The following is a 12,072-nucleotide window of genomic DNA, read 5'->3' on the forward strand; positions in this document are numbered from 1 at the left end:
GACAGAGCATGAACGGGGGAGGGGCAGAGAGAGAGGGAGACACAGAATCGGAAACAGGCTCCAGGCTCCGAGCCATCAGCCCAGAGCCTGACGCGGGGCTCGAACTCATGGACTGCGAGATCGTGACCTGGCTGAAGTCAGACGCTTAACTGACTGCGCCACCCAGGCGCCCCCGTTTTCACCTTTTAATTGCATCTTCCCTTTGGATACGCAGATAGTTCTATCAGTAAGCATCCATGCAGTGCCGTCCACGCTGAAGGTCACTGGGTGCCGCTCAGGGAAGGCATTTGTGAAGCTAACCAGGCTACCACACTCGGCCAGAAGTAGACGTTGTGTATGGTTTCGGTGGGGTTAGTTGTTCACTCTGAATTTTGTGACTAAACAAAGTATGTTTGGATTAAGTGTGCAGCCAGTTTAATATAAACTGTTGTAACAAAATCTTCCATTTCTAAGCCCTAATAACTATTTTATTTTATTTTTTTTCTTGTTTTAGGGTGAATCCGTAAAATATTTCCTGGATAACTTGGATAAACTTGGAGAAGCAGTAAGTTTTTGTTTATGTTTATTGTTGTTTGAAAGCAATAGGTTATTAGGAGGTTTAGAAAAATTATGTATCGAGCTGTTTGCTCTTCCTTCGTCCTGGCGGCAGCTTTCGGACTGTTCCAGCTTCATTTTGTCTCCCTCTGTCATCCAGATCGCTGCCATTTCCCTGAAGAGTGGCCTGTCCTCTGGTTCATGAACATAAAACTGTTTAGAGAAAGTTTATGTTTGAAAATGAGATTGCACATTATCTATTCTACTTCAGTGTCTGTGTGTGTGTGTGTGTGTGTGTGTGTGTGTGTAAAAGCAGAAACGGGACACGGTGGGTTGACTGATTTCAAAACCTTTCAGCAAACGGTATTTTTCAGCTCGGAAGCGCTTTGCGTTGAGTTACAGTGTGGGAGGGCTGGATTCTGAAGGCCGGCTGAAGAGACCCCCGAGTAGGTGAAGGAGTCACCCTGGGAAGGAGAGTTTCTGATTTTCCTCTCGGCTGGCACCGTGGCTGGCTGGGGCTCCAGGGCCTGCTGCGGGCAGGGCGTCTGCTCTGTTCTCTGTGCCGGTCTCACGCCAGAGACTTCCCTGGAAGACAGGTTGCTGCCGCTCAGAAAATGTCTGCAGGCCGTGGCCCCACAGTCATTGGCACCTGCTGGATTTACGGCAGCGTTCTTGGCCTCCTCTTTAAAGCAAATTTCTCTAATACGTTGTAGTATAAAGTCTCATGGGTTCTTTGAGGTTACCTTTCAAAGTAAAACTGAAAGAAAACCCTCAATGAAAACCCCGCTGCAAGTAGGAAAGTGGCATACTGATGTATCTAGGACATGCGAAAATGTACCTTCTTTTTGCAAGATAAATTTTGCATCCTCTTATTTTGGATTTTGCCAAATCGTACTTGTCTGCCCTGAAGTCCGTTTGTTTTTCTCTTGCCTGTCTCCTGGACACGTGTGTTCCAGAAGTCGGGAATCTCTGTATGAGTCTGCGTAGTAAGACTTGATTTCGTGGTCTCTTTTCCATCTGGTTAGAATGTAAGCCTTAAAAAAGTTACATGTAGGCCAGATGAAGAGAGCCTTAGCAGGGAAACTAGTTTTTAAGAGTTACCGCATGTTTTCCAAACCAGACGGTGCTGATTTGACCTGCTCTTCTCAGTTTGCCTTTTCAGATCAGCTTTCCTTGAGCACAGCATTCAAAGTAGGTCCCTCGTCTTGCATTCAGTTTCAGCCCTTGCTTTTTTCAAAGATCTTTGCTCTCTCTACAGCTGGTTATTTCTGTGTTTGCTTGTCTTCTACCTGCACCTCTTGCCATAAGGGCAAGGATCTCATCTCTTGATGGTGAAGGGTTGAGTTCCTGATGCCTAGTGACAATGCCTGGCATACAGCAGGCACTCAACAAATAACTTCTGAATGCATGGCCGTAGGCCCCTTTGTACTGGCTGCTCAGAGTCTTAGGTTGAGAACGGTTCCGAGGCCACATCTGGAGTAAACCGGAAAAGGCGCTGCGATCAGTAAGTAGGTCGGTGTAAAGGAGGGAGGACAAAGCTGGCTGGGCTACAGGCTGGCCATTTATCCTGGCGTCACAGGGTTGCATTTGCTTCTCCGTCTCTGAAGTACCAGGGGTGCTGAAGCCCAGCCGTGCGCCCCTTGACCCTCTGGGAGGTGGAACAGCACAGAGTCCAGGACGTGGCTCTGCAGCCAGACCACCTGGGTCCCCATCCCAGCTCCCCACAGCCTGTCTCTGTGTGAGCAGAGGCATCTCTAAACCCGAATTTCTTGATATCATGGGCATCGTACGAGACCTGACCTCACGGGGTTATGGGATGGTTACGTGAAATAAACCCTGTGTCTTAGTCTGCTCATTGTGCTGAGACAGAATACCATAGACCGGGTGGCTTCACAGCAGACATTTACTTCTCACGGTCCTGGAGGCTGGTAGTCTCAGATCAAGGGGCCAGCGTGGTCATTCTCCGGTGAGGACTTTTCCTGGCTTGCAGACTGTGGCCTTCTCTCTGTGGCTTCTTCACATGGCTTTTACTCAGCACATACAAATGGAGAGACAGGGATCTCTTAACTCTTCTTCTAAGACCGCCAAGACTGTGTGATCGAGACCCTTCCCTAGGACTTCATTTATCCCTGCTCGTGTCCTACAAGCGCCGTCCCAGAGTACAACCACTTTGGTGTTAGGGCTCCAGTGTGTGAACTTTGGGGGAACATAGTTCAGTCCGTAGCGCTCGGTAAGGTATTGGGAACAGTGCCTTCCATGTAGGAAGTGCTCGGTGTTGGCTGTTTTGCTCTTTGATCCCTGATTGTAGGAAACTCGTTCTAGTCAGAGACAGAATTACAACATACATAAAACCACGCAGAGGACAATTAAATGGTACTGATCATGAAGGTCGTATTAGTTCCTAGAACAGAGAGAGGTGTTTTGACCGGAGAGGCTGGAGCTGGGCCGTAAGAGTATATGAATCTGAACTGTCTGAAGGGGGAGGCGGACTTAGAAGAGGAGTTGCGGCCCCCCAAGATGGGAGACAGCTGGGTGTGTTTAATTTTAGGAGGCACATCCGTCTGGCAAAGGACATGTGACAGTCTTGGCTCTGACTTATAAAAACAGATTCCTAGAAGGCATCAGCTGGGGTTTGGATGCATCGTTCTTGCAGTTGCACTTGTGCAAGTGGATGGTCGTGGAACGGTCTCGGGGTGTGCAGCTTTGGGCAGATCTTGATCTCAGCTCTGTGGTAAGCCTGGACGATGTAGAACAGAGCCTGCCGGTTCCAGAAAAGCCATGAGTAAAGAGGGTCGTGAAAGCCAGTCAGCCAAGTGTGGACCGGATGCAGTGAAGAACCTCACCGTAAGTTCTGAAGTCACGGTGCCGGGGGTGCGGTGTAGGGACAGATCCAAGAGGTGTGAGGCATTCAGGGCAAGGAGAGAGATTCAGTGGAGAGATAGCAATCCACACCGGAGGAGGTGAAAAAATGGGCGATGGCGGAAATAAGGAGAAACAGGATTGGAAATAGAATCGGTGATGCTAGAGCAGAGTCCACGGTGACAGGGGGGCTAGAAGAACTCTGAGGTCGTGGGCGGGGGGGGGGGCAGGAAGCAGGAAGGAAAGCGTGCTGGTGGTGCAGAGGGGTCGGCTGGGGAGAGAATGAGTTTTCTGATTGAGTGTGTGTGTGTGTGTGCGCGCGAGTAGATGACCAAGCGCAGTGAGCAGTGAGCTTTTAGACATGAGACGCGGGCCACCTGACGGGAGCTTGCCTGGCGGTCCCAGCCTTCTGGATTCCCTCTCTGCCCAGCAATGCTGACGGGAGGCGCGGCAGAACAGCTGGACTGGGTGCCCCGCACGGTCAACTCACTTAGTCCTCGAGGCCCCCTGTGAACCATATGACCCGTATCTCACCAGTGAGGCTGTGGAGACACAGCAGGATTCGGCGACCTGCCCAGGGCCACACAGCTCGTGTGTGAAGCGTGGGCTCTGGAACTCACAGTTGTAATCGCTGTTACTCTGCCAGGCCACTTAGCACTCGATTGCATTGTCCTGGTCTGGAGGCGTCATAGGAATTAGCTTTTAGCTTCCTGACTAGATTCTGAGCTTCCAAGTGAGGCAGTAGTAAAGAACTTTTCATTTCTATAGACTTAGAAGTTTAAAAAAACAAAACACCTTAGGACTGGTGTGTTTCTTTCTTTCTTCCTTTCTTTTAAGTTTATTTATTTTTTAAATTTATTTCGAGAGAGAGAGCACGCAGGGGAGGGAGAGAGGGAGACAGAAGCCCAAGCAGGCTCTGCAATGTTAGTGCAGAGCCCAGTGCAGGGCTCGAACTCACAAACCGTGAGACCACGACCCGAGCCAAAATCGAGTTGGTTGTTTAATGACTGAGCCACCCCAGCACCCCAGGGCTGGCGTGTTTCTGAGGCAGCTGGCACGGGCACACGCGGTAAATTTGTACCCTGTTTCTGGAAAGCAGTTGGGCTTTGAGTGTCCAGGGTCACCAAAATGTTCATAATCTTTGACCTCATAAGCTTATTCCTGGTTATTTTATCTCAGGAAATAGTCCAGAAAGGAAGAAAAAAAGTACATGTGTGAGAGTTTTAATTGCAAAATTTGTGTTAAAGCAAAAAATTGGAGAAACAACCTTAACGAGCACTAGTAGGAGAATGTTTATGTAAATTACAGACCATTAATCCAGTTGGTATGTTTATACTGCTTTAAAATGAAATACAACTGTATCAGCACATGTAACCGTTCATGATCAAATGTTAAGCCAAAAAGTAGGGGCAGGCTGAAAATTGTGTGGATGTGCTGGTTATAAGGAAAGCAGTGAGTATGTGAACAGAAGCTAAAAGGAAACCTGGAAACGCCGACATTGTTTATGAAGGCCCCAGAGTCATGTCCTAAACGGTGTGGATTACGGATAACCAAGAACCGCCTGCTTTTTTTTTTTTTTTTCCTTCTTAACTCCATTGTACCGTTTTGAGGAGATAACTATTCACATTATGACGAAATTTCAAAATTACATTATGCTATTTGGAAAAGCATAAGATACAGCATCGTGACAATTAGCACTGTTTTAAAATCTTGCCTCAACTTAAAAAAATAAAATAAAATAAAGTAAAATAAAATAAAATAATAAAATCCTGCCTCAACTTAAAAAAAAAAAAAACGAAACAGTTTAACCCTGACAACGAACATTCAAGAGCTCTCCTGTTCAGTATCGCCAAAGAGCTACGTCAGAGTTCTGGAAAAACGCTAGTTTGAGAAGAAAGAACCAGTTCTAGTGTATCAGGAAGGACGTCGTCAGGGGTAGTCGGGGACTCGTGAGACAAGCAGCTTCCTGTAGGGGTCGCGGGCTGCCTGGTCCCGTTCCCAGGTTCGGTCTTTGCGAAAGTCGTCCCTTTAAGGCAGGTGGTCTCCTGCCTTATGACTCCTTCGTATGACAGGCAGGGCCGCCGTCACTGGGACCCAGCTGCGTGGCGGGACCCTGGAAGCAAACCCAGGAGGTGACCCAGGGCGATTCAGTGTATTAGCTGTGCTAGGCAAGTTCTGTCCACGCGCATGGTGTGGCCGCAGTCCTAACGCGGAGTGACCCGTGTCAGCGTTCTTAGTCACGTTCTTAGTCCCTTAGTAAGGGAGCATCTGGAATGAGCTAGAGCGAGGTGGGCAGAACCCCGCACTGGGAAGTGACCCGCACGAGTTGGCGTTTCAGCCGTCACTGCTTTCCGCGGAGGGGCAGGCGGGCAGGCGGGCGCGTGCGCAAGAAGGTCGGGGGTGGGGGGGCGGTGAGGGCTGGTACTAAAGGCAGAGGCACAGCGGCGGGCAGGGGGTGAAGGCCGCCGGTCGGGAGGACCTAAGTCTGCCGGGATAGCGGGGGTGAACAAAACAGTCCGCACTGCTCGTTTGCAGCGTTTTGTGGACCAGTCTCCGTTCGCTAACAGTTTACTCTACCTTGGCGCTTTGTGATGAGGCTAGTCTTGCTGATGCTTGGAGGAAGGCAGCCAGAAGTCCTCCAGAAGGCAAGTTTGTCTGCATGTCCACTCTCTCGACCAGGCAGCAGTACGTTAGAAACTCTCGTTCCTTCCGGGTCCCCGAGTCTAAAGCGTTGTCTTCTTTTCCAGGATTACATCCCATCACAGCAAGATATTCTGCTTGCCAGAAGACCCACCAAAGGCATTCACGAGTACGACTTTGAAATTAAAAATGTTCCTTTCAAAATGGTTGATGTAGGTGGTCAGAGGTCAGAAAGAAAGCGGTGGTTTGAGTGCTTTGACAGCGTGACGTCGATACTTTTCCTTGTGTCCTCAAGTGAATTCGACCAGGTGCTTATGGAAGATCGACTGACCAATCGCCTGACAGAGTCTCTGAACATTTTCGAAACGATCGTCAACAACCGGGTTTTCAGCAACGTCTCCATAATCCTTTTCTTAAACAAGACAGATTTGCTTGAGGAGAAGGTGCGAATTGTGAGCATCAAAGACTATTTCTTAGAATTTGAAGGGGATCCCCACTGCTTAAGAGACGTCCAAAAATTCCTGGTGGAATGTTTCCGGAACAAGCGGCGGGACCAGCAGCAGAAGCCCCTGTACCACCACTTCACCACCGCGATCAACACGGAGAACATCCGCCTGGTTTTCCGCGACGTCAAGGATACTATTCTTCATGACAACCTCAAGCAGCTCATGCTGCAGTGACGTGCAGAAGACTGGCTGGTTTCATACCTTGTGTCCCTTTGATTGTTTTCTGTGTGTTTTGTTTCTTAACATAGCAGTTTACAGCAGGAGTTAGAAGAGTCTTGATTCTGAGTTTAACTTCTGGGAAACCTTAGTCGTCCTCCCTGCGGACCTTGGTTTGTGGCGCAAAGCTGCCGAATAGCACACGCCGATCCCTGTCAGAGTTCAGCCTTTGATCTGTTTCACTGTGGCTTCCACTTGAGGGGGGTGTAGTTCCCTGCCGAGCGTCTTCCTAGGTACAGTTCAGCCTTTAGCTTCTTCCCCTCTTCCAGCTGAGTTCTCCTGTAGTGCCAAGTAGAGAAGGTGCCCTTGACTGTTTCTCGGGATGAGGTTAAGAATATCCGGTTCTCAAACAAGCAAGACCCCTTTTTATCTGCCCTGCCCACGGCAGCGACACCTGTGCCGAGCCTTACGGTGACCTGTTTGAAAGGTGACCTGTTGGAAAAAAGTTTGATCTAAGGACTGGCATTCTGTAGATGCACACAGATTTAGCCTTCGTGTGTTTTTAATTGCTTATATACCCAACAGTTGTTTCATTTTAAAATTTCTGTGGTTTCTCAAGGTAATGTTCTTACTTAGTGTTTTAAAGTTTACATAAGGATTCCTGGTCTGATGCTAACGAAAGTTCACAAATGGTACGGGGCAGGGGGCGGGGAGCAAGCAAATGCCTTACATAGTGTTTTGATCCAAAGCAACGAGTGAAATATAATTTGCCCTTTTCATGTTTAAATCTCATGTAATAAATGTGCCATATGTGAAACGTTCTGGCCAAGCAGCAACTGAAAATGGCAAGTAGCTTGATAAGGGAGCTTTCTAGATAAACAGAGCCTCTCCAGGACGTTCTGTGCTTTTACTTCTCGGACTTTGACATCCTGTCCCGGGATTCGGGTCCTCGCTGTAGAGAAGAGCTGTTGTGGCCGTCACAGACATCTTTTTTCTTTTGCTCTCCTGCCTGTTCCCATCAGCTCCAGCCTGGCGCTCATGGGAGGTTTTGTTTATTTGGCAGCTTGCCAAGGGCAGAGTTTTCCTGTCAAGCTACTCAAGAAGGCATGATCTGAGATTCCTGTTCATTCTCGGTGGCTCTCTGAAAGACGCAGCACGTACATGCTTGTCTCGTTATTGCTTATGAACTTCTAGCTTTGCTGAGGTACATTTGGAATGTTTTGAGGCTGCTTCTAAGAATAAATAGTAATTTCTTCAGTTCACACCGAAAGAGGATCCCATGTGACCTCTCCTCGCCCCTCACCGACCCGTGGGCGCACCCCTGAAGCGGCTCGTGATGACGGGTCTGATCATCGTGAGCTCAGCGGGCTGGCTGGTGTCCTGAGGACACCGCCCGGCCGGTTGTGTGGCATGCGACTGGGACTAGAGAGACAGGTGCCCGCGGCCGGTGGCCGTTTGCAGAGTCCAGCAGCTTTTCGCCTTTTCCTGAAAATTGTGATTAAGACTGTGATATCTGCCACTTTACTGTAGAGCTGTGTTCTCAGGTATTCCGTTGCCTCGAAGGTCCTAGCGAGATGGGTCAGCATGACGGCTCACGCGGCCTTTCCGAGGCCGCGGCTCTTGGTCCGTCTGCTGTCTGGCGGGAGAATAGGGCTTTGCAGGGAGCGAACCAGGGGTTGCTCGTGCCGTTCCTGACCTTTCCTGCGCTTCCGGCACCGTTCTACCTGCGGTAGCCTCGCTGTTTCCGTGCCTCGGTGATGCGCGAGCCACAGACACGCAGCCCTGCGTCCTCGTGCGGGTGGTCACGGTGTACAGTCCACGCGCGTTTGAGTCCTTCTGCAGCCGGTGCTTCTTGCCAAGAAGAGCGTGGTGTCCCAGTTCACAGAATTAGGATTCAAGCTCAGTGCTAGGGAGTATCCGAATGTGTGCACAGTAGCATTGGGACTTCTTGCTGGAGAGTCTGTGTGTGAATTTTGCAGATGGTCCCCTGGCCTAGCCAAAACCATCGGCCTCCAGTGGAGCCTCGAGTTCGTTCCCTGTAGAAGAGGCAAGTCGGTCTTGTTTATTCAGTTCTGTTGAATATTGACGACCTGCACGCGGAGCAGGCCCGTTGCCTGACGAGTCCCCCGGTGACCCCCTTTTGACTGCCTCCAAGCAGTGTCAGAACGCCTCGTACGTAATGGTATTATTTTCTGTACCTGTGAGTTCTCGAGCTCTCCTTCCTGATGTGCCGCCTCCGATGTCTCAACGTTCTTTTAAAGCGAAACCTAGGCCGTATCCTGAGGCAGCAGATCACTTGTATTGAATGGCATGCTTGTTGAGACAGAGGAAGTGCGAGGCTCAGTCTGAAGGCTTTGGTCCACCCTTTTGGAAACCATCGGAAGGAGTCTCCTACCTGTATTGTGAAAACTGGGTCCTTTGGAAACACCGCTGTGCGAAGGAGGAGGTGAAATTCAGGACCAAACGAAAGGGCGCTCGTAGCTTTCACCGCGCCAATTTCTCAGAGCAGTTGTTTGGTGTGTTGGCTTTTCAAAGTCTTACTGGTTATGATTTACAATAAGATGTGCCTGATTCTCCATTATGTTGTGTTCTCTGAATCTGAATGTCTTGTCCTTTAATTCTTGAAAATGTCACACAAGTGTCCTCATTGGCCTCAAAGAAATGTAGAGCAGAGTTGCCTTATAAGTCAAAGAACACCACGCATCTGGGCCTTGATTTTTATAGGGAAAAGGTTTTGTCACATGTTTCCCGAAGAGCCACATCATTTAAGGCTTGCCCCTGCCACTTAAATATTATTTTTTGATAACCCGAATCGTTGCTTTCTGCCAAATAGCGTATGAATCGGAAGTGTTCGCTTGAGTGTTACTGTCTGGAAAAGGCACTTGGGTGACGAGACGGCAGCCACGGCCAAAGAAGGTGATGTGGAATGAACGAGATCCTCCGTTTTTGTTTCGTTTTCTTGGAAGTCGCCCTGGTGGGTATTTCACATAGTGAAGATCCTCTGGGCGATCTCTCAAGCGGGGTTGTCTGGGGCAGTCCTCCTGCACCCGGTGACGGTGGCTGGTTTAAAGCAGAAGGAAGTTAAGAGTACGCGGATACCAGAAATGATTCGAAGTGTCAGTTTGGACGCAGCAGAAATCGTGGGCTCTTTTTTTTTTTTTTCCTGTTAAGAGAGAATGAGTAAATCTTAACCTCCGGCGTAACCCCAAATACTTGTATTTATGCTTTTGATAAGATGTATTTTCAGCATTAGTCCACATAACCGGTTATGCCTTATTTATGTGAAGAATAAAGTTACCAAGTTCTGTTCTGTTCTGTTCTGAGATTCCAGTCACTATTTGAGAAGGCCTCAAATTGGTGCTTTCATTATGTAATGATACATTTAGACAAAACCCCAAACCAAGCCATCTGAAACAAGGTTCTCTCCATTGCAATTTGTAGCAGTGTCATTTCTGTGTATGTAATAAGAAGGCTAAATATCAGTGTTAACTCTGAATTTCTTGTTTGAAATCCATGAAATCATGTCTGTAAAGCTTAGTCAAACATTTGTAACAAACTCCCCAATAAATCTAGAGAAAGACACTCTGTTAACCTTTTTACTGCTTTTAGTTTTATTTAAGGAATCAAGAGCAGAAGTTTTGCCTGTTTCTTTTTCAGTTCAAAGTTTGACTTAGTCCAGGGGTCACCTTGTGTCGCTTTCCTGTCATTTTCCCGTTGTGCTGCTGCCTGTGCAGGGACTGATTTTCCTTTCTTGACAGGAAACAGGCTGACCTTCCAGCCCAGTAAACTCAAGGAAGGGGGGAATGGATGAGAGCTGGAGGGGTGGGGGGGGGGGGGGTGGCGGTAATGAGTCTCCACATTCCAAATACGGCAGACGGTATAGTACATACATACCCATTATTTCATGGTACGAGGTTAGGGCTTAATGAATTTATGCTAGAGATTGAAGTGTAAGTCTAAGCCTGAACACTTGAAACGGGTTGGACTTTATGGCTTTTTCAAGTCCCATCAAGGCAATGTTAGCCTTAGGCCGGTAAGTGATGAGTAACATCATGTGAAGGGCAGTGTTTGTACCGCTATCATTCTTGTGTCTTTACTTGAATGTATAGTTAGCGTTGAATCAACGTGTGCATCCTTGTGGCATCCAGGTCTAAACCATCTGACCTCGCACGCCAGAGCTCAGGTGGAACAAAAAAGAGTTAAGGATGGGGCAGTATCTTCTCGGTTGGTGGGAGGTTTTGGAATCTATCCAAATCTGCTGTTGATAATGATAAAAATTTCCAGATGGATCGAAGTATGCAAGGACCCACCATGCAGCACCTTTCAGTCTGTGGCTGTCGTGACAGAAATATGCTAGCTACTTGGTATCTGATTTGGGTTTGCATTCAGAAAGCTTGTTGATGACGTCTCTTGCCATAATAAGTGATACCTTTGTCCTCAGTTACGCCTACTCGATGGTACCAAGGGGGAAACACGGAGCAGGAAGGGGTGAATTCTCGGGATGTATATGTAACAGCACAACCAGCTTCACCTCTTACTTGAAGGCAGAAGGCAAAATGTTTCAAATGGCTTTTCTGTACTACACGTGATGAGAGCTCATTTACCACAAGAAGCCTTATCAAAAAGTATATTTTGTAACAACCTCACAGATCCTGTACCCAACAAAACATGATTTGTATTAGCTTTGTATAAAAGTATTTGTGGCTTAGGATTTTTTATACATATTATATCTTTTTATAACTTTCCAGGAACTAATAAGCACATTATCTGATACTGTTGTTGTAAATTTTTTTCTGTCGGTGCTTTAGTTCAGGGGTTGGCAATAAATTATTTCTAAAGGAGGTCTGAAAGTGGAAAGGATGGTTTGATTTTATAAAATGAGTTGCTAGTCATTAAGGCTTTTTACTTTTGTACATACTTTGCAAAAACTTTGCCTCGTGCTATTAATACTCGCTTTGTAAAAATTACTGACACTTAATAAACATTTATAAACTATTCAATACTACGATGTTATTTAAACCAACAGTTTGCTAAACGTAAAGTGTAAAACAGACACGTAAAGTTTGAAAGCCAGAGCATAGTCACCGAAAGCCCGTAAAGTCTCTCTCGGCAGATCTCCAACCATATTTTGCCTTCCTTCGTAATCTGTCCGTTTTTCCCGACCTTTAAAAATGGAGATGTGGGCTTCATCAAGGAAGTTCCCAGACACTTAGCATGTTTGCACATGGGAATGGTGAGAAGGGGACCGCTCCTTTAAGATCTGTTTGTTTCATGTTTGTTTATTTTTGATAGCATAAGTGGGGGAGGGGCAGAGGGAGAGAGAGGGAGGCACAGAATCCGAAGCTCCAGGCTCTGAGCTCTCAGCACAGAGCCCGTG

The 12,072-nt window shown here is 47.6% G+C and overlaps 1 protein-coding gene across 1 annotated transcript in view; it reads left to right on the plus strand.

Moving 5' to 3' along the window:
* GNA13 (G protein subunit alpha 13) overlaps positions 1 to 11,690 on the plus strand; it is a 44,064-nt gene extending 32,374 nt beyond the window's left edge. The window contains exons 3-4 of the mRNA XM_086687835.1: positions 494 to 544; positions 6,141 to 11,690. Coding sequence (XP_086543961.1) covers positions 494 to 544; positions 6,141 to 6,713 — 624 coding nt within the window. The 3' untranslated portion in view covers positions 6,714 to 11,690. The remainder of the gene's footprint in view (positions 1 to 493; positions 545 to 6,140) is intronic.
* The last annotated feature ends 382 nt before the right edge of the window (positions 11,691 to 12,072 follow it).

The sequence above is a fragment of the Puma concolor genome, chromosome E1 (genome assembly GCF_028749965.1).
Source record: "Puma concolor isolate L17-30 chromosome E1, mPumCon1.1.hap2, whole genome shotgun sequence".
Classification (NCBI taxonomy): domain Eukaryota; kingdom Metazoa; phylum Chordata; class Mammalia; order Carnivora; family Felidae; genus Puma; species Puma concolor.